General features: G+C 33.4%; 3 protein-coding genes across 3 annotated transcripts; all 3 read right to left on the bottom strand.

Moving 5' to 3' along the window:
- Positions 1-269: 269 nt before the first annotated feature.
- Positions 270-3,381, bottom strand: LOC128206195 (tyrosine-protein phosphatase non-receptor type 20-like). Its single transcript, XM_052908497.1, has 4 exons — positions 3,247-3,381; positions 2,967-3,115; positions 2,296-2,431; positions 270-1,935 (listed from the first exon to the last, which is right to left on the bottom strand). The coding sequence occupies exons 1-4, from the start codon at positions 3,331-3,333 to the stop codon at positions 1,828-1,830; spliced, it is 480 nt and encodes a 159-aa protein (XP_052764457.1). The 5' UTR covers positions 3,334-3,381; the 3' UTR covers positions 270-1,827.
- Positions 3,382-3,537: 156 nt separating this feature from the next.
- On the bottom strand, positions 3,538-10,715 carry LOC128204694 (receptor-type tyrosine-protein phosphatase U-like). The gene is made up of 6 exons (XM_052906095.1): positions 10,560-10,715; positions 10,151-10,286; positions 9,497-9,625; positions 4,770-4,872; positions 3,893-3,969; positions 3,538-3,690 (listed from the first exon to the last, which is right to left on the bottom strand). The coding sequence occupies exons 2-6, from the start codon at positions 10,184-10,186 to the stop codon at positions 3,538-3,540; spliced, it is 498 nt and encodes a 165-aa protein (XP_052762055.1). The 5' UTR covers positions 10,187-10,286; positions 10,560-10,715.
- A 169-nt stretch (positions 10,716-10,884) lies between these two features.
- Positions 10,885-13,148, bottom strand: LOC128204693 (receptor-type tyrosine-protein phosphatase epsilon-like). Its single transcript, XM_052906092.1, has 7 exons — positions 12,914-13,148; positions 12,636-12,723; positions 12,313-12,377; positions 12,076-12,112; positions 11,721-11,824; positions 11,394-11,519; positions 10,885-10,911 (listed from the first exon to the last, which is right to left on the bottom strand). Exons 1-7 carry the CDS (start codon positions 13,043-13,045, stop codon positions 10,885-10,887), a joined length of 579 nt encoding a protein of 192 aa, XP_052762052.1. The 5' UTR covers positions 13,046-13,148.
- Between the last annotated feature and the right edge of the window lie 9,602 nt (positions 13,149-22,750).

The raw sequence follows: 22,750 nt of genomic DNA, 5'->3' as shown, positions 1-22,750 counted from the left end.
TATAAATGATGCAAAGTGTCAAAACACATTTCAATATACTAATAACTTTATTGGAAAATTTCAAGAGCATACACCCCCTGTTAGCGGATTATTAACCAAAGCAATTGTAACCATAACATTTGCTTACACTTAGCAAGACTTAAATGAAAATAATTCAATTCAAGTAAGTATTTAACACAAACATTAACTATATTATCATTTAAAAACTATAAACGATTCATTTTAAGCAAACCCTTTATATTATATTATACATGTAATGAAGGCAGAAGTAAATATTTAAGGTTTATTTTTTGTTTCAGTTGTTAAAACATCATATGATATACACATACTTCCTGATCTTCCTTATATTATGTTTCATTGTTCGCAAGTTTCCTTTTGTGTTCCTATCCTTTGAAGAGTGAATTGTTTAGTGAAACAGGAAGAGAGATGAATTTGTAAATACAAATAAAAGCATTTGAACAAATATGAATAATCAAAATGGTGTACATCCAAACTTCCACAGTTGAAATATTACTCTCTGCCTTTAATCCGCGCTCTTGTATCGTCAACTTACAGGAAACATGTAAGAGACTAACAAAAGTCATTTTTAATTATGTAATATTAGATAATTTAACTCAAAACAGAATAATACATAGACTTGTATATTACAGACTCTTTACTTTCCCATAAGGACCCTTACATCGCCTGATTATATAAATACATGTAAGTTTATATAAAAGAATCAATATTAACATATTCTATGTTGTGCCTATAATGAATAATTATCACGATTGACAGTCACGTGTCATACATGTATTTGTACATTGATGTTTGCCTCGGTATCTACCCTTCGGCATGTTTCCTTTGAATGTCGAGTCCTAAGACGGTTTCGTAGGGCCGTATTTATATGTTCTGAAATAATGTGATCCAAACTATAATAAAGGGATACAGACAGAAATGTATCACAGACAAACGCGTCATGTCTGTGTTCAATAAATACGATAATTTATCGTTTAAAGTTTACTGACTATAATTATGCAAAGGCAGGGTGAAAGTAAGAAACTACAGGAACAAGTCCGGTAGACATACATCCTAGATCAGACCAATAACACGCACAGAGATAAAACAATGCCACAACAAAGACAGGTATAATAAGTGCGTTAATTAATGTTGGGGAACCCGCCAAAAACAGGAAGGAGCTCCATGTTAGTATTATGTACCAATGTTGTGTTTTATGGCACCGGGAAGGTAATTTATGGAACTAGTGCAGTACATACAATCTGGGTTTCACATCTACATTAGAACACCTCACATTGTTACAAGAAAGGTCATACCTTCTACAAAAATATTATCATTTACAAACAAAAAATAACATAATAAAAATCATAAAAAAAATCTTATGAAATGTCAAAGGGGTATATTTTCATTTTCAACGTCCTTTAAGCCGGCCAACTTGTCCGGCTTACATATAGGCAAACATTGTGATAAAGTAGGTAAAAGATAGCTCACACTGTCATCCAGTTTGTCGAAATTCATGCTTATCTAAATACAGCGTTTATCGATTCAATTGAATTATATAGGAATATTTATATTAGGAGTTCACTATCAAACTGTGATGTCAAACGATAGAAATCCCATCATATATCTAATTACATCCAGGCACGAAATACTACTTATGTACAAGTATTGGCAATCGTTTTGAATGAATTTGTCCCATTCTTAGAAAAAGAATCAGTGGATCAGCCTTTCTCATGAACAGTTAACGCAGGTTTTTTCATATATTGGTTACAATAATAACACAATCTCATTTCGCCTGTTGTCGATTTTTCTCTTGCTTGTTCAATTTGTTTAAGCATCTGGTGCACTTGACATACTAGTAGTGAAATTTGCATATTTGCTGTATTCAAATGACTTCATGCAGGACAACACGCATTCGTGGCAGAATTCAAACTGTTCCTGGAGATAAATAACAACATTCGTGTAAACGAGTGTAGGAATATTTCAAAACAGGTACTGAGGACTACAAAAGAGGTACGAAGATACGTCATAGATACTTGTAGTTGTGTCAACCGAACAAAATGGATAACCTCCTTAAATGCGTGTACGCCATCAACTAGTTACAGATAATTAATATAACTTGCTATATAATATATCAATAAACCAAATATATTGTTAAAATGTCAGATTACAAACGTCTAGAAAGGAGAACCTTTGAGTTGGTCCCCGACTCATCCAGCATACCAGATCAAAGAATGGTAAAGTATGTTTTAGACGTATTGCCTAATTATATTTATCATCAATAGTTCTAAACATTACCTTGTTAGGAATTGCTGATTTCCGTCTTGACTTGACTTTCCTAATTGTGTTAACAACGCTGACCTCCTGGTATATGTCCATTTTTTCCAACAGAATTGAAACAACACAAAACAAGGCGCTTTTGCCCGCCCCGTCTCTGCAATGAAATGGTATAAGATTAGACAAAGAATATACTAAATAAAATAATACACAAGTATTTATAAATCTTGATGATAACTGATCAGGGTCATTTTAAGCTTTGACTGGCAAAATTGCTTTGCAACAATAATTTTGTCTTCGTCGTTAAACCTTTTGCCAAGATCATAGTGAGTTAAATATCTGCAATCTTTCTCTGTAGTTACCAATACATTAATACATGCTTATACGCAGAGGATGTTAAAATTAATATAATGGTTCCCAAAAACACTGAAAAAGATATATTTCGAGTGCACATAAAGAATGGTTACGCCAGTCTGCGTTTCGTTGAGAATCTGCTTTGACAGTAAAGGTATTTGAAACACTACAGACTCATTTAAAAGGCTCAAGGGGTAGTTTTTTGTCAAAATTCACCTTGTCACATTGTTGAAGAATAGAAATTATAACGTTAAAACACAAAATGCTTGTTGAAAAGTTTTGATTTTAAGGCGTGTGTAGGTGTGAAGATAAATTCATAAGTTAAATGTTATACTCACAAACAGTGAACAAGAACCGGGCCTCGGTTAGAAGATTCTCTTAAGTTGGCATCAACGCTTCGAATAAGGTCAAGGTAATCCTTAGCTGACCTTGGGATATTCCTGGTATTATCCCATGCATTGAATTCAAAGTGAGTCACGGAACGCTGCTGTTTAAAAGTTTAGTTTTTAGACTCATAAAAATGTTGGTAATGATGTTGTGTAAGTAATCAATCTTAGGTTAAACATCTGTAACATTTTCCAACTTCGCTGATAAAAATAACAATTAAGTAATAGTTACCCCATTAGTGTCATTTTGTTTGACTGTTAGGAGTCTTTTTGTACAATAGCCTTTGTTTTCTTTAATCGAACAGCTGACTTGAAACATTCCCTGTTTCAAAATGTGCTTGTCGGCAGGATAATACGATCCGACATTTGGTTTCTGAAAAAAAGCATTTCATTTATTATCATATGAGGTCGGACTCATAGGACAACAGTAGAATAATTTAGAATAATTTAAGTTCATAAAAATAAATAACTACTTGTATTGTGTTGTGTAAATGAAAACACGTGTAACCATTAATTTTTATCGTCATGTAAGTAGACCATACTTTTTGTTTGTCTGTTGAAGTTCAAAGCTTACGACACATATACAATTTTCCTGGTACAGTAGTGTCAAAAAGTCAATCACATTATCCTTCGTAGGACTTTGTACAACCAAAAAGCGATTTCTAGCTTTCAAGCTCTGAAAAAAGAAAGAACATCATTGACTGGCTGATAGATACTGTCAATAACATATAAAGATGCCCTGCATTATTTATTATTAGCCTTTTTTATACACTTTAGTTCTTGTTGTCGTGTACCTTTAGTTTAGAGTGTAAACTTTACGCACACTTGGTATATAACATGCATTCATGTAAGGAAATTAAAGAGTGAATGCTACTCACATCGATGTAAACTGCATTCATATATCCAGAAGCTCCTGGTGGATTCTTGAGGAACAGACAGGGTCTGTTGCGATCTCCTGCAATATATACCATTAATGCAGCTTAAATATGTATAGTATGATTTACTTTGACCAAATTAAAATTTTAACGGCAAATACAGCATCATTTCACGAGAGGAATGTAGAATGAATAAAAATGATGGTTTCATATACATTTATCAGGCCCAATACGTTAACGTTGAACCATAAATTTAGGTATTTGATTAAAGGCTACTTTGTTCAGTTTTATACGAGTATTTTTAATATGAGAACAACATGTTTTATAACAATGTTGACAAATGTGAATCAATGTTTTTCAAAGTCTTTAAAATTTATAAGATGTTAATATACTTCACAAATATTACCCAAGAATTAAGAAAAATCATTGCATGCCGATTTGATATATGCAGCTGAGATGAGTCCCGTTTCTGCACCAAATTAGTTTGTTTTACCTTTTTTTGTCGATACAAATATACATTATAGAAGCATCGCAGTGTTCCTTTGGTTGGTGCATGTGTACAAATAAGAACCGTAAAACCCAAAAGTAAAAAAAAATAGAACTAGTAAAAGTACTAGAATTTGAGCATGTTATAGCCTGTTCTGCATAATTTGAATATATAAGCATCCAAAAGTCAGAAAAACATCTGAGGTAATTATCTCAAAATGTTCAGGAAGATTTTTGAAATACATATGTATTAAGATAATTGGTACATAATTGGTACATATCTTCAGTCAAATATATTGATGATTATACATCATCTTCAATATTGAAGTTACCGCTTAAACTTGACCACTGAAAAATGGGTGTGTATTATCTATATTAAGAAACAACAATGTACCTGGTATATCAGAAAATGGTCTGTAATTGCCTTTCATTCTCTTTTTCTCCTCAACGGCATGCAGTTCATTATCTGATGTTTTTCCAAAAACGGTTTGCATCTCCTGCATAACCACATTAGAAGAACTGTTTGTTGTTTTTTCCATTGTTATCACAAATATGTTAAAGGGACTGTAAACCAGATTGGCACCAAAAAAAGTTTTTTTTTCGTAACGAATCTCAGCCAAGCACTCATATGGAATGAATTCTACCTGGTTGATTTCTTAAAGATAATATTTTAAAAGTGGCATGCCCGGACGAGAAATGGTATGACGATGATATAAAGTACGTTAAGTGGGTAGGCGAGGTAAAAGAGGGTAGGCAACCACTGACAATTGTTACTCTACGACAGGATGACGACAAGGTGAGGGTTTTCAGGGGTCGAAGTAACCTTCGGCCTGACAACATTCGTATTGGTAACGATCTTACGAAAAAGCAGCGAATAAAACTGAACGCTCTTCGCAGACAAGGCCAAAAGGCTTATTCTACAAGGGTGAATTGAAATTCGTCGACGAAACATACACGCATCAGACTAAACAGAGCGAACGCGTAATTAAGACAGCAGTTAGACAGACAGACAGCACGCAGACCACTGAATGGGACAGCAAACCTGGAAGCAGATGAGCATGACACACAGAATCAGGAAAAGGACATGGACACTATAGTCATCACAGACGCTCAAACTGTGCCTGATAAACCAGATCTGACTAAATTGGAAGAAGGTCAAGGCCCGCATAAAAGAGACTTACAGATAGTTGTTTGGAATATAGATGGTTTATCCAACACTGTTTTTGACAACGATTTATTTAAGTTTTTAGTTAGCTTAGATATCTTTGCATTTTTAGAGACCTGGATAGAATCAGAGGATAACTTACCAAAACTGTTTACAAATTTTGATTGTCTTTTTTGTAAAGCTATAAGAAGATCTGTGTTTGGTAGAGCAATGTCAGGTATTGTGGTATATATTAATCAGAGAGTTTCAAAATATGTTTCAAAAATATTCGATACTTGCGATTTTGCTATATTTATAAAGATAGATAAAACAGTCATTAATAGGAATACTGACATGATAATATGTTTTGCATACCTACCACTAGAGCAGTCAAATTATTACCAAGGCAAATTTAACAAAGGTATAGATATGTTAGAACAAACTCTTTAAGAGTATAACATTGACATTGGTAATAACTTCATTATTTCGGGAGACTTAAATGAACGTACTGGTTCGTTAACTGAAACACTAAATTTTAACCCACATATTAACATTTTAGAACCATATGAAGATATTTTAGATGATTCACACATTCCTGCTAGATCTTCACTAGATTCTAAGACTAATTACTTTGGCCTTAAATTGATAGAATTTTGCAAAACGTTTCGTTTAAAGATAATCAACGGTAGACTGTTTGCTGATAAATTCAAGGGAGATTACACATACATTGGTCCAAATGGATGCAGTGTTATCGATAACGTTATTTGTTCTGACGACATTTTTAACACTATTAGAAATTTCTATACAAGTGAACAGAGTAATTCAGCCCATATGCCGCTGATGTTCTCATTTAAATGTGAGGCATATATACAAGAGGTCAACATAGACTCTACACCATTTAAGAAGTTCAACTTTAGTGAGGGTAACACAGTAGAATTTAGAAATCAGATTACAAATTGCTTTAATCAAGATTATACCCAACAATATATACATGAAATTAATAACGGGAATAAAAACATATCTAGGGTAATAAACGATTTTAATGCTGATCTCAAAAGATGCGGCGAGGTTTGTGCAAAAAAAGCTTGTTAAACGAAATACTAAACAACCCCAATGGTTTGATTACGAATGTGTATCCATGAAATACCTTAAAAATAAAGCATTGCGATTATTCAGAAGAAATAACACAATTGCAAATCTAAATAAATACTTAGAAGCAAAACGGGCGTTTAGAAATACATGCGACAAGAAAAAACAAACATTCTATGATAAAGAATTAAATGAACTTATATCGACATGCGATGGTCAAAGTACTTTTTGGTAAAACTTAAACGAATGACAACTCAGACCGAATGTGGTAACCCAATATCAATACAACAATGGGAAGAGCACTTTGAAAACCTATTTAAAAGTAATATAAATGAAGAAAATGTCTTGCCTGAACCAACCAATCTTGAGTTCAGCAATGATATAGCAGATACTTTGTTTAATGATGAAATTACTGATGATGAAATATTACGAGCAGTAAAAAACCTAAAACGGGGTAAAAGCGGTGGAAATGATTTATTAATCCCAGAGTACTATATTCATTCAATTAATTTAATTTTACCGATTATACGGACAATTTTTAACAAATTATTTACGGAGGGCCAGTTCCCAGATCAATGGTGTGAATCAATAATCGTACCTATATACAAGAATGGGGGAGCGCACATCCCCCGGCAATTATAGAGGTATATCATTACTCAACGTGTTAGGGAAAATTTATACAAGTATTATTAATAGACGATTGACTTTTTTTGCGAATATTTTTGACAAAATAAGAGAGCCACAAGCTGATTTTAGAGACGGGTACTGTACAACTGATAACGCGTTTATTTTACAGAGTTTAATTGAAAATAAATTGAGCAGAAAGGGGGGTAAAATGTACGTAGCATATGTCGATTTGAAATCCCTTCATCTAATCTTGTATACGGTAGATAATATAAATCCCTAACAGCAATGTATACTAAAGTCAGAGCCAGAGTCCGATCTAATAATAACATCAATTCAAATGAATTTGATTGCCCAACCGGTTTAAAACAAGGTTGCCTCTGCTCTCCGATATTGTTCGTATTCTTTGTCAATGAGTTTGTTAAACATATAGAGAATAGCGAACTAAAAGGGATTCAGCTCTTCCATGATTGGCGAGAAATATTATGCCTACTATTCGCAGACGATTTAGCTTTAATGGCTGACACTGTAGTAGGCCTTCAACGAATACTTAACAAACTATCAGATTTTACACAGGAGTTTTACCTTACAGTCAATACTAAGAAAACAAAAGCCATGGTCTACAAAAATGGGGGCACACTTTCGAAGACTGAAAAGTGGTAATTTAATAAGGAACGATTGGAAGTTGTAAACGGATTCCCATATGTTGGTGTTATCCTTTCACAACAACTATCATTCCCAAGAATGGCAAATGAACAGGCAACTACTGGGAAGCGAGTACTTATTTCGTTGCTATCAAAACTACACAAATTTGGCCAACTTAACCAAAAATCGTATTTTAAGATTTTTGATACAAAAATGCGCCAATATTAACATATGGTTCAGAATTATGGGGTACTGAAAAACGTAACACAATTGAATCTGTCCAAATATACGCGTGTAAAAGATATATGTGTGTCCCTCAGAAAACAACATAGCAGTTCTTGGTGATTGTGGAAGATTTCCGATGTATATACAAACTATGAAAAAAGTAATAAAATATTGGCTTAAGATACTACATATGCCAAATGATTTATTTGTGCGTCTTGTTTATAATATGCTCAAATATATGGACGAACTTGGGCACAGTAACTGGACAACACGGGTTAAACATATATTAAATGTGACGGGGTATAGCTATGTATGGATAGATCAACTGGTCCAAAATAAAAATATATTCTTGATCAACATTGTGCAAAGACTTAAAGACCAATACATGCAAGATTGGACAAGGTTAATATCAGAATCTCATAAACTTAGCCTATTCCGAAATCTGAACACGGATTATAGACATGCACCATACTTAAATAATGTAAAATTAAGAAAGTTCCAAAGTGCTTTAGCTAAGCTTAGGTGTCCGCCCATAATTTAGAAGTTGAATCAGGCAGATATTATAATACCCCCTATGAACATAGAATTAGTAAAATATGTCAATTAGAGGTTGAGACTGAGTACCATTTCATAATGAAATGCACTACTTTCAATGATCTGAGGATCAAATATCTCCCCAGCAAGTATTACAATAATCCGAACATGCATAAATTTCATCTCTTACTGAACACAACAACAGATAGCACTGTTAATAACTTAGCAATGTTTATCTTCTATGCCTTAAAATTGCGGGAAGAATTTGTAAATAATAATTTACCATAACAGTGTTGAAAAACACCATACTGATATATATTTATTCATAACTATATATAAGGTTGTTCTACTTTGTACATGGTATTATATGCACATTTATCACTACATATATTCTATGCCAAATAATTTTCACATGTAACTTGTGTTCACCATTCACCTGTAAATTGTTTCATTTGTGTTTGTTTGTATATACTGATTGTTTTGGGCCGGTGGCCTTTATCAAATAAATGATTTGAATTGAATTGATACCCAGTAATCTTTTTTAATGGAAAAATACGAAATAACTGATAAACTTAAATAAATTGTAAGTTATGTGGTACTTCAGTTAGTAAGTTTCAATACATTGTACACATCGATGCCAAGTTTATGTCAGTTTTCGACAATTTTCTTTTTTTTCGCTATTTTATCATACGGAGTACAGCCCCTTTAAAACGTTTTACGTTTATCTGGTTTTGTACTAAATCAGGGAAGTGAGCAAAGAAACGAACAATAGTGTTTCATTTACCGGGAATGCATTTGAATATTTATAACGAGAATAACAATGCTAGTAAGTATCAAACAGGGTAAAAAAAACAACTAACCTGAAACTGTCCATTGAAGTCTTCATCACTCATCTGCCCCATGTATTGACGAAAATATTTCCCTCTTATTGGTTTGCTGATATCGCTCAGTGAGCAGACGGGCGCTCTATGTAAGAACTTGTACTGGTTCTAAATAAAAACATTCACCACGAACTAGATATTTGTTATACTCAAAATAAGTTCACAGATTTAAGCAGAATTCAATAAGATGTAATGGTTTTGGGGTCTTTTAATAGAGAAATAACTGTTAATGAACACACACAAATATTTGGAGGGGGCGGAAATCACATTTCAAACAGTAAACAGCGACAATAACATAAAGGGCCTAAAAAAACTAAAAATTTGTTGTTTAGACACTTTCAGTAGACGTTAAAAATATGAAAACGCTATTAGTAACTCAGTAGTTATACCGGATTCCAGTTTGAAGGTATATACGTATATAGTTCAAAGGCAATTTAGATAATTATGAAAGAATGCCAACTTGATTGTATAATAAATGGTTTGTTCAGCCTCAGCGAGACAACTATTAGAGATATGTTACATTATACAACAAAAATATAACATCTACTTCTTATCACACATATCATGACTGGCACTAAGGGCAATGGCAACATAATCTAAGCACTGAACAATACATATAATTTCATAACGCACCGTGGTCTGTATCATGTTGGCCCTATCGTGTCTCATGTTAATCACACAGCCAGGGATGTGTATTGACCCCTCACTCTCTCCCTCCTTTGTCAAAATATCTAGAGCGATGTATGTTCCAGTTCTTCCAACTCCAGCACTGAATGAGCAAATGACAAATGTTGTTTTTTGACAATAGTGAAATTTTGTTCAAAATACATTATTTCATTTACAAGTGCGTTTGCTTGTAATACGAATGCACTGTCATATCAAACATACCCTTTAACATACTAACAATTATTATTTCGTAAAAAAAGTTTTAAAACTATTTAAATAGAAGAAAACATATGGAGGCCAAGTTGGCTCGAAACGGTTGCGTTATGCTACTAATATATGTTAACATTGAAGTTAGTCCAAATAAGACATATTTTACCTGCAGTGAACGAGCTCAGGACCATCAAATTGGCAAGGTATATTTTGCACTCTCTGTCTGAACTCAACGATTCCTGTCACCTCCTCCGGCACATCTTTGTCAGGCCAGCAAGTAAAGTGAAGGTGATGAAGTTCTCTGGTCTCGACACCCTTTGACAATTTGCAATAAACAAGCACTTATTATGCGTGTAACCTTTATTGTTGACATAATTGTCACTAAATGATAGATGTATATGCAATATGTGTTTCGCAGCTCGAGTTGACAAATCAAATTAATAATGCATTGACATTTCAGATGATACGTTTTTATGACGGTAATAATGATTCTATAGAAAGCTCCGGGGGACACGTTTCTGTTAATGTTATTTCATAAGCAATGAAACCATCGTTTTGTCGCTTTTTAACACATTGCAATTGTTTGTTAAACTTTAACTTAAGAATTTGAATGTAGGATATGTTTTACAGCATGAACATGGAATAAGGAAGTTTTATTTAAACTCTTTTCAAACTGAAGTTATCTTGACTATGTGTATTGTATCGATTTAGTCCCACAACAAGGAAGATATTTCTCGTTCGTATGAATTTTAAACGTAACAAAACTTAATATAAGCGGATGGGCGGTTTTATCTTTTTAAACAAAATGAGTTTTTTACTGAAATTAACTGTCAGCCAATATGTCTATGGTAGAAGACATCGAAAAGTGTTGCGTTTATTCTATGTAGGATTGTGATTACATTTGATGATTCTTTTACAAATAGTGCAGAACTGCTAAGCTATAATTTATAATAACATAATCATATAATAAAAATACTGTCGTTAGTTTCAATAGCAAAACCTTTGAAATAGTGAATTCCCTCCTTTTATAGTCGGCATACTCATCCTCGTTCAGACAGGAAACAGAATGCATTCCGTAGTGTTTACTGGTTCCAGGATGTGGCCAATATTGCTCGCATTTGTCTTTCTGCAAACAATGCAAAATTTTAGTTAACGTTTATGGGCTTTAATTGATAGGCATTAGCAATAAAACATAGGGTGTACTTGATGTTTTAATAAAGGGTCCTTTCATGCCATATCTGTTGAATATTATCGCGATTAAAACAAGGATTTAAACTGATGATTTCAAATGAATCTTTAAAGTGTATGTGTTGTGCAAACATCTTACTCCATCTTCTACAAGGTTGGTCAACATGACAATTTTTTCCACTTTCTCTTGCCAGATCATCTGCCAAAATGGACTGAAATCCCCGAGCTGCTTTGACATGGGACCTTCAAGTATATATACAGAAATGTTGATAACAAGCTGCCTTGAAGAAGGCATGTACTCAATGATGTAATTATTTGTAAGGCACACTTTAGGCAGTTTTAAGAATCTTTAAAGGACAAAATTACCTACTTGTAAACATATTTTCACAGTTAAAACTCGTTTGATCATGTTGGCGAATAGTGACTTTTTAATTGTCTAAACTATAATATGTTATGAGTCAAACATTTGAAATAAATGAAAGCGCATATTTTACCTAGGGCTGCAATGTACGCATGTCGTTTATTATAGCCCTGAAATAAACGTATATTGTTTGAGTTAAGTCAAGTACCTGACAATTTTCACCTTCTATGTGACAAAAACACTGTTAGATACTAAAATACTGTATATTGAATATGTCATTAAATTAATGTTTAAAATAAGCATCGTTCACCTTATATAAAATGAAGATATATGGGCAACACACACGAATCACAAATTACGGCTCACTTACGTCTATGAAACTAGCATTAATGTAATCTGTCTCAAAGTCGCGTAGCTTGACCCTTGTGTCGTCGTCTGTAAAAAGATACTATTGTGTGTTCAATGACAATACACATAAACATTCTCATGATTGATGAATCTATATTTTGATCAATTCATATAAATAAATATTGAAACTAGAATAGCATATGACTCGTATATACATCGAAGCATAAAACATGGGATATTTGTAGACATGCAGCACGATTACAGGAAGAGATAAACATGTCCAACCAAATGCATTTTTATGTTAATTTTCCTTAACGCCAAATGCTATTAAAAGGCAAACCATACATGGATAAATCCCTTTATATCTGTTTCGTTGAATATGTTCGTGCTTCTGCGACACGGCGTATGGTTTTGTCAATCCATAAGGAAATTTCTGCAAGAAAACTGCAACAGTCATAACTATGCACTTTGTCTGTCAATTTTAAACATTCTAATTTACTTCAGTGTGCTATGCAGTTGTCTAATGTTTTGGGGATTTTTAATTCGGAAAACAATGATTTAACACATTTATAAAATATTTAAAGAATGAAGGATAGTTTTCAGTGCACAAAAATGTTTTTTACCTCAAATTCTTCTTCAATATCTATGTCAGTTTTCTCGATCAGGTATTTCGTTAAGCTGAAAACAGCGACTTTTTGTTTATTCATTGTATCAGCGTTGTTGTAATATTTAGCGCCCTTCTCTTCAAACTTCATTGCTAGTGCTCGAGCTATTTGGTCGTCCTCATCTAAAGGATGTTTATGGAATTATTATAACAGTGAACAAGTTCACACTGTACAAGTGTACGTCTTTAAGGATGTATGTTTTTTGTCTAAAAAACACTTACTTATTTCTGACATTTTTAAGCCGAGCAAAAAAAAATACACACATCAGAAAGCGAACATTAAAAAAGTGACAGCATATTCTTTGCACAATGAAACACATAATAAACTATTGTACATTGTAAAGAATACCAATCTCAAGGCAATCATCTTCAGTAGTTTCCTCTATCATCACCATTTCAACGTGTTGTGTTCGTATGTTAACTCTGTGTCGTGCTTCTTGTTCGATGTTTGAATCATTAGTTGCTTTTGAAATGTCTTCGTATAAGTTGTTTCCTTCAAGGTAAATACATGTTGACATTGCTCATATCTTAAACACATAGAATACGGGATATGTAGTTGTTGAAAAATGTTACCGGTCAGGTTTATCATACGAGATTGTATTTTAATGATTAAGTACCTTACTCTCACCCAAATGTCGTGGATTCGAGCCCCATCAAGGTACGGTCTCACAAAGACAGTACATCGGCACTAATATATACCCAGAACAATGCCTCAGCGTATAACTTTCTTTACAGTCGAGCTTAACTACCAACAAATAATTTTAAGTTTGAATATTTTACCAGTTTCAGCATGGTGCTCAGTAAATGAAGTGTGAGGTTGTTGTGCCTGACGGCCATAATGACTTGACTCCCTTTGTAGAGCGAGATCGGGTGTGTGTCCTGGAAAAACAGATTGAGCACAGGATTTTAGACTATAAAACTGGTTTCAAAAAACGACGCTCATTAGATCTTTGCCAATGGCAACTACGTAGTTTTTTAAATGGTGTTATTGCAAAACTTAAACATAATTATATTAATGATGAGTTGAATATGTATTACTAAAAGGACAATATCACATTACTTCTGTTTTGCACTGTAGCGTACACAACTGGCTCAGGTGATTCTTCGCTGAGTTCTTCATCTCGTGGCTTTTTGCAGCATAACTCATTTCTTTGAAATGCAAACATGAAAAAAAATATTCGACACGATATTACGAATTTAATAGTAACTGCATACATTATCAAGTTTAATTATTTTGTTCAATATGCAAGTTTGTAAGAACCAAATATGAATATGTTTCGTTATAAATTGACATATTTGCACTATACCTTCGTTTTAGAATGATGACAGCAAATATAGCCACTGCTGCTGCTACAAGAAGAGCACCAATTGCTCCCCCAACAGCTGCACCATAGTTTTGTTTATCTCTCTCTGTCGGTTTATTCCAGTCAGCTAAATATAAATGTCAAAGAACATGTTTGGCTTTTTTGTCGGGTAAGTCATAATATATTCTAATTTAATAATGCATAAAAAATGACGTGCGAATATTAAAAAACACTTTTATTAATTTTATTACCTTAATTTACAGAAACGAAACAGTAAACAAGGAATGTTAAAGGGTATCTTTATTATTACATTTTCATTTAACTGCATAATAAAAAGGAAAATAAAAATGATGACATGATTACCTTTTCATCTGTTTTCAAAGAAAATAAATGTACGTTTACCTTATGTTCATTGTTTTATCACACCTCCTAGTCTTAAATAATCAATGTAATCTAGTATCATAACAGATTGTAGGAGATAATCAGCTCTTTCTTATATAACATGAATAGCAGAACTTACATGCATTCAAACAACCGTCACACACGTCACATTTAGCTCCTGTGTACAATTCCCTGCAATCACACTGTCCATCCGTAGACGAACAAGTGCTGTTCAAGCATCCAAGACTACATAGTTTTGAACAGTCTTCTCCATACCGACTTGCAGTACAGTTTTCACATTGCTTACCACTATAATTTCTCCTGCAGCTGCATGTTCCGTCTGATGAGCTGCAAGTGTTCCCCTCGCAACCCCGACTGCATTTCGTAGAGCAGTTTGCGCCATACTTGCCAGCAACACAAGTGTTACATGTTTTTCTAGTAACATCAGGCTTACATATACATGTTCCGTTAGGGTAACATGTTACGCTATTGCAATCAGAAGAACATTTCTGATTACAGTCATTTTCTCCATAAAGCCCGTCTTTGCAAACGTCACATTTATCTCCTGTGTAGAACTCCCTGCAATCACACTTTCCATCAGTAGGGGAGCAAGTGTTGTCTAAGCAGCCTAGACTACATTGTTTGGAACGGTCTTCTCCATACCGACCTGCAATACATTTTTCACATTGTTCACCAATATAATTACTCCTGCAGCTGCATGTTCCGTCTGATGAGCTGCAATTGTTCCCTTCACAACCGCGGTTGCATTTCGTAGAGCAGTTTGCTCCATACTTGCCAGCAACACAAGAGTTACATTTATCTCCAGTAAATTCAGGCTTACAAAAACATGTTCCGTTTGGATTACATGTTACGCTATTGCAGCCAGAAGAACATGTCTGATCACAGTTACTTTCGCCGTACCGCCCGTCTTCACAAACTTCACATTTATCTCCAGTGTAAAAGTCTTTACAATCACACTTTCCATTATCAGAAGAGCAACTATTTTGTAAGCAGCCCGAACTACAAGTATTGGAACATTTATCTCCATACCAACCTGGAATACAGTTTTCACACTCCTCAATAAACTTTCTACTGCAGTTGCATGCTCCATCAATAGAAATACAAATTCTCCCTTCACAACCTTGGCTGCATTGCAAAGAGCAATTTTCTCCATAATTGCCGTCTATACACGAGTCACATTTATTTCCAGAAAAATTAGGCTTACACAAACACGTCCCGTCGTTGTTACAGGTTTCTTCATCGCACCCAGCAGAGCACGTCTTATTGCATCTGTATTCTATTCCATAATATCCATCTTTACAAGAGATACAATTATAATAGTCGGTACACCTACATGTTGGTGAATCGCAAGTGTTGGAACAACCCACAGTAGGGTTCCAATATCCCACTTTACACTTAACACATAACGACTGCGTGTTGCACGTTTCACAGCGGCCACCATATGTAGGTGGACAACTTTTACAAAGCATGACATTTATTAAAAATAATATCATATACATGATAAGCATTATGGTAAAATTGTTATGTTGAAGTTAACTATAAAGATAAATGATATAACTCCAATTTTGATAAAACCTTAAACATACACCATTATTATGTTTTACTGCTTAAAGTTTCATTCGCAATGAATAGTTTAGCTGTGATGGACTAGGAAGTAAAATAATCAGAAATACCGAATCTGTTTTATGCCTCTTACAGTGCGATTAGATTTAAACCAGTAGTTTGTATTGAGTTCAAGGATTAACTTTATGTAGTGGTCTAGACTGTCAATACATCTTGGTTAAAAGTTGTACATTTTCTCTGTAAAAAACCCCAGATAAAACCCATTGAAGTTATATATCATTTCAAGCCGATTATATTCACGTTCAATAAATTTTACGGAAAAAAGAAAATAAGTACGACTATTTCGGATAATGGTTGGAAATGCCCCCATCTTCTCCCCGCTAGTGGTACGCCAAAGTGTGATATTATATACGGAAGTAAACTAAGAGAACTTTGTTTCGTTTAACATATGTATTTAAAAGTACCGAAGATAATCAGAAGTTGACGCTAACAGGAAGATTTTTCCTCGGCTTAATCTGCATCTGTTCAAAATTACAGTAGAAAACTCATACTAAATGACAGTAGTTTGGTTGTGTGGTTTGCCAATTATAAGGCATATGACTATGAAATTATTCAAAAGTGTTTAAACGTGAAACAAGTTTTGTTTTGTTTTATCGTCAGGAAAACAGTTCAAGAGAGAAAACCAGATATTCAAACACAGAGTACAACATATACATCGAAATACATCATAAAGTAGATTAAATGTTATCGATACACACACACTATTAAATAACATTTCTTATACATAGGAAGCCATGGAATAATATATATCTTAGTTAGAACGAAGTTATCAATGCATTTGTTGACTATAAACTTTAAAACTATATTGGTAGGATTGTGCGATTTTTTCGATACTCGGCATAATGACAAACGTAGCAGAAGCGATACAAGCAATGACTTTGTATTCTTCCTGATTTAAACACACACACACACACACGCACACACACACACACACACACACACTGATACTAACCCATTATTTACTTATATATGTTTACAAATATCGACCAAAAAGTCAATTTTGGCATATAAATCGTTTAATATCAGCGATATTTATTGTATAAACAAATATTCAGAAATCGGAAATCTTTAATAAGATATGCTATAAATAATGTCTCCCCCGTCCATTCAAAAATATTTCATATCATTTCTTGAATGTATTATTCCCGTTTGTTCCGTTACGTCTTACAGAACGAATTGTAAGACTTTTTCACAGGCTATATACAGATAAGATCACTCTTGAAAAAAATAATGATAAACTAGAAATAATACATGAGAAGGATCAATTCTATGTTAATGCCAATCAACTATTTTTTTAACGAATAACATGCATGAAATAAAGTGACCAGTAGTTTACTGTTGAGAAGGTTTAAAATGTATTTCACCTTGTGAAATCCAAACGTTATTAATTCAATCGTCGCTATGCCAGTCGTGAAATACATATATGCCGTGGCGAAATAAATAACCGTCTTTCATTGAAACAAACAATAGTTCTTTACTGCATTTGATTAAAATTAAACGAAAAGAGCACAACACTTTTCATATTCTTAAATATATGACTTTCGTAATCGAAACGTTTACCTTCATCTTTCCTACACATATCAGTTGACACATATTTAACTTAATTTGTATAAACTTTACTTATTGTAACAAAGATACAATCAACATGGCCTTAATCGTAGAGTCACACCCTATAGTAGAGAATATGAATATGTATTTTCATTAACTCAGTTCGGTACAAACGTATTTTTATAAACTTGGACCTTAAATTAAGTAATTAAGCCAAAAACTTAAAGTCAGTGTTAAGATTATAACAAAAAATAGATGATATTCCCAATAACGTCAAATTAGACAGTAATATGAGGAACATCGACTGAAAAAAGTGCGGAAGCCCGTTGAAATTTTATCTAAAATAATCATTATGTATTAAAATCAGAATAATCACACTGAATGGATTTCCAAAGTAACTACGACAATATATGCTTCCTAGAATGTACAGTGCATGTGGCTTTATTTATATATCTGTGCATTGTCGTTATCATTGATGCATGTCAAAACTATTACGGTATCAAAGACAAAGCAGAGTTTATTAATGAAAAGGGGAAATAGGCTTCAAATAAGTAAGTTAGATAGTAAATCGTTTCGTTTTCAAAATTTATTATTCTCTTTAGGTTTCTAAGGAAAATGTACAATACATATAAATAAATTCATTTTTAGACAAGCTGTATTAATATGTTCTTTCAAATAATTATCAATAACAACATCAACACTATTAACTTGGCAAATTGTTGCAGTATTCCTAAGCAACGACAAATATGTTATATGTTCAGATTGATAGCAGTTTGAAATGACCGTGCATTTTGGTTTATCATGATGTATTAACGTGTTGTTCGACCACCAAGAAGTCATTGAATTTGAGATATTTCGCAGTCAAGAATCATCTAACCGTATATGTTGATGTCATAACAACTGTTTAATAATGATCGTTTTTTCAGGGTATTGTAGTCTAGTGCCTCGAAATAGACGAACCTCGGAGAGGTTTGCAATATGAAGGATGTTTCCATTTCTTGACACATGTTGTTATATCGTGACATGTGTTTTCTCCTAACCGATGTTGTCATTTATGTCCCTTCATATTTGCGTAAGAATAAAATCCGGACTTATTGTGATCTTGAGATCAGTTCAGCAAATACAAACTACACTGGGACTATTGCAGTGAAATATTTTACAATAATTGATATATTGGTATCTGATGATACAGGTGTATGTCTAGCATGATACTTGCAAATAAACGGACACCGAAATTAACTTGTGTGTTCACACTTGAGCAAATCGTGCCAAAATAGAAATACTAAACACTTCGTCTGACCAAGATGGTTACATCGAGAGCAGCAGCCAGCACCAGTATAGCACCAATTATTCCCCTTGTCAATGCATCATTCGGAAATTTGCCTGTTTTCATGGGATAATTTTGTTCAACTGATACGTTAAGATGGTTCTTTACGTCTCATAAATATCATTTCGTCATGAAAGCTTCATCACCTTGCGAGACACTTATTGTGTTCTATTGTTTTATGTTTTTCGGTATAACATTGGAATGGATATTGACTCATTGCAACATTATAAACTAACTTTTTAAAGCAGTGAACCATTTAAAGTACAATTCAACCGGTTTTGACGATTAATAATATTAAAAATTATTATCAGTTTGAGAAGCAAGTGTTTTTCAGTGTTCCAGGACGACATGCATAAGAACAGTATCTCCCCAAAAAACAAAAAACAAATGATACATTCACAAAAGGATATTGTTTATGATATCAGACTAATACTTTTATTTTATACGACAATGTACACTACATGGACCCATCCAGCAGCATAATGTTTGACTGTGCGCAACGTGTTGTAATTTACATTTGAAACATTAATAAAACAAACAATTTCTGATAAAATACAGGCTAAGCAACTGTTTTTATTACGAAATTCAAATCAGGATCTATTAATGTTATCTTGATATACGCGGTACCATTTTATGAATAAATAGCAATTGATGGTTGCATTATTAAATGCATAATCAAACAAACCTTTACTGACAAGTTGCATTAATTAACAAGACGCGAATTGAAGTCTCTCGCCATCTAGTCACTTGTCGGGGGTTATTTCTCAGAGGAAGTCATAGTAATACGTTGAATTATACAACCATGCGCTATTTTTATTGACGAAATATAATCCATTTCGTTGTCATTTAGGTGGTCGAATGACAACCATCGTCGTTTTAATTGCCGTTGCGACTTGTCAATGGATAAGTGACTGTCCTAAACATTTATGTAATTAGCAGTATTATAAAGAGGTTAATTGTCGCTTTCAGTGTTATCGATTTTATTTCATAAACATTATAACAGCTCATTTCGAATGACATGCTATTTTATATCATTTGAAAAATGCTATCTTTTTTCTTTACTAGTGTTAACGTAACGCCATATCGAGAATGACGTCACTACGCTTTTGACCCAACTGTGAGTGCACTGTATAAAGCAAAGCGGCCAATTTTCATATCAGCATGTTATAGAGCGTTTAAACTGCTTTAAACAAAGCATTTGAATCTTGGCAGTCCAAAATAATAAGCTTTTGCTAAGCATTATTATAATTAATATTTTATCTCTGAGAATGACGCAATTTTGTAAGAAACCCCAATCCAAATACAAGAAAATTGTGAAATATTTAAATGATAAAGTAAAGGTTCCTGTGCGAACATCCACAGACACACATAGCTAAATGCGTCAGCTTAACGAAAAGCAGAAAAATGAATAAGACAGGTTTGAGGTCAGTTCAAACAATTTTCCCAAAATATTTTGTTTAAAATATAATAATGTTACTTATACTTATAAGCCAGCACTATTGACGTGTTTTTTTTTTCCTTACATGATGTACATTTTAGCAATGAGGCTTGAATTCATAAAGATTATGCATTTAACATCCATATATATGAGCATTCACCTTATATGTGTTAAGTAACTTACGAATGATTTCCATTCTAACAATATGCGTGTCCATAATGCTATTGGAATGTCATTGACATTGGTTTATGTCTGGTGAAACTAATTTATGTTCTTGTGCTTTATTTAATCTTTTTTTTTTAATTAAGCGGGAAATTATTAGCTAGAATATTCAATACCAATTCTGCAAATAGTAACAGCAAAGCTGAAAATTGAGTATTTCAGAAATGGAGTTCATCCATTTTCGTCAGAATAATTGTTAGATTCTTCGGAAGGTCTTTACTAAGCAACTGTGTCAATTGAGCTCATCCAGGTGAAGCCCAGTATTACGAAATACATATAAGGAACATCAGAGTTACGTCGAACTTACCGTGCACAGCGGTTATATTGGTTTTTAAAACTTTGAGAAAAGATGGGTACTTGTGGATTTCAGCGGAAGATCGTATTTTTTTAACGAGTGTCATTAACATATTTAAACGAATTGCAAAGCGTCTAGTGAATAAGATAATATGATTGATGATAGTTTCACTAATAAACTCATATTTCTCATTTAAGCATGACTTTAATGGCATGTGTTCGTCCAGTGATGAGACATGCCACTTATGCTAGTTTGAAATAACATAGCTTTCAACATAATAAAATACGAATGAGTTGTTATTATTTCGGCAATTTTATTAATGTTTTTGATATCTTACGGAAACCGAACCGAGTTGAAAAAAACAACATACTATATATTCTAACTGTGGAGAAGGATAAAGATAATTGAATTAATTGCGATGCAGGATCAATGGCGAGATGATTTTCCATTAGCTGTGGTGTCAGCAGTACAGCTTATAAAAATAACGTTGAGCTTGATATTATTAATTATTACATTAAAATGTACTTGTTTAGTCTAAACAAAAACCCTATGTTGATATCTGACAAAACAACATAGCAAATGCAACCCTTTGAAAGAGATTCATATTTGGATACATTTTGGCGGCTATCTGAAGCACAATTTTGATAGTGAGTGTGTTATTTTTTATGTAATGCTTAATAAAGTTTTATGCAAGGCAGTAACATTTTATAAAAAATATCCTTAAGCAATTTGAAAACAATGATCTACAATTTTTGTCGTTCACTAGTTGACTATCTCTAGCGTCATTTTAAATATATATATCATAGGTAAAACAAAACAAAACAACTTCTTAATAAAGTTTACATCCGTTTTATGTTGTTGATTTCATATTTAAAAACAAATAAATATATTGTTTTACGACGAACCCGCATTTTCCATGCACATATGGGTATTCATTGTTTAATGAACCTAGTGGCGACCATCTTGGCAGCAATGTTGAATAAAATATCACCGAAGGTGACGCGAAGAATAAGGGGGAACGGGCTACCAATATTAACAAAATATACAGCATATGCTCTATAGCCATGATTCGTGTGTCAGCCATAACTTGAATTAAAAACCTGTGCTGATTCTCAATTTAGTTTTATATCATGACTTTAAACTATTGGCATGATAATTAAACTCAACAAGGAAGATTCAATATTATAAATGACATTTTACATTTTACACACGAATTCCATCAGTGCTAGATGTTCTTAATTTCGATCGTAAATACTATCGCGTGTGATACTTTTAATATAATAAGTGTATACGCCACTCTGAAAGTACTCTGCAGTCTTTCACAGTTTTTTTGTATTGAGCCGAATCACACAGGAAGATATTAAGATGAATGCGTGTCACAAAATTTAAAAGAGAACGTATTACCTGCGTAATAGAATACCTAGGTTAGCCATCTTCCCGATCGTAGTGCGGAAACCTTAACTCTGAGAACATGGTCGAAAAAGAAGTTTCTGTATATGACCCTATAACGAAAGGTGAAGAAAGTTGGACACGCCGAACCCATTTCGAAAAGGCATTGCCCATTCTTCCCGACCAAGTTTCACAACAGTCCAAGGAGTGGTTTCTATTTGCGATCTTCTTAAATCTTCTATTATAAT

Source organism: Mya arenaria, chromosome 10, assembly GCF_026914265.1.
Source record: "Mya arenaria isolate MELC-2E11 chromosome 10, ASM2691426v1".
NCBI lineage: Eukaryota > Metazoa > Mollusca > Bivalvia > Myida > Myidae > Mya > Mya arenaria.
This window is presented reverse-complemented; position numbering and strand designations above follow the sequence as displayed.

Bases quoted from the DNA above. Each gene is read 5' to 3' on its own strand.
- LOC128206195 (XM_052908497.1), bottom strand. From the start codon at position 3,333: ATGTTTCAAGTCAGCTGTTCGATTAAAGAAAACAAAGGCTATTGTACA. The intron at 3,116-3,246 runs GTAACTATTACT...ACTTTTAAACAG, and splicing joins AACAAAATGACACTAATGGG to CAGCGTTCCGTGACTCACTT. The intron at 2,432-2,966 runs GTGAGTATAACA...ATTTCATTGCAG, and splicing joins CCGGTTCTTGTTCACTGTTT to AGACGGGGCGGGCAAAAGCG.
- LOC128204694 (XM_052906095.1), bottom strand. From the start codon at position 10,186: ATGAGACACGATAGGGCCAACATGATACAGACCACG. The intron at 3,970-4,769 runs GTACATTGTTGT...TATATATTGCAG, and splicing joins ACCATTTTCTGATATACCAG to GAGATCGCAACAGACCCTGT. The intron at 3,691-3,892 runs GTGAGTAGCATT...TTCTTTTTTCAG, and splicing joins TGAATGCAGTTTACATCGAT to AGCTTGAAAGCTAGAAATCG.
- LOC128204693 (XM_052906092.1), bottom strand. From the start codon at position 13,045: ATGAAGTTTGAAGAGAAGGGCGCTAAATATTACAACAACGCTGATACA. The intron at 12,724-12,913 runs GTAAAAAACATT...GTTTTCTTGCAG, and splicing joins ATATTGAAGAAGAATTTGAG to AAATTTCCTTATGGATTGAC. The intron at 12,113-12,312 runs GTAAGTGAGCCG...CGTTTATTTCAG, and splicing joins TTAATGCTAGTTTCATAGAC to GGCTATAATAAACGACATGC.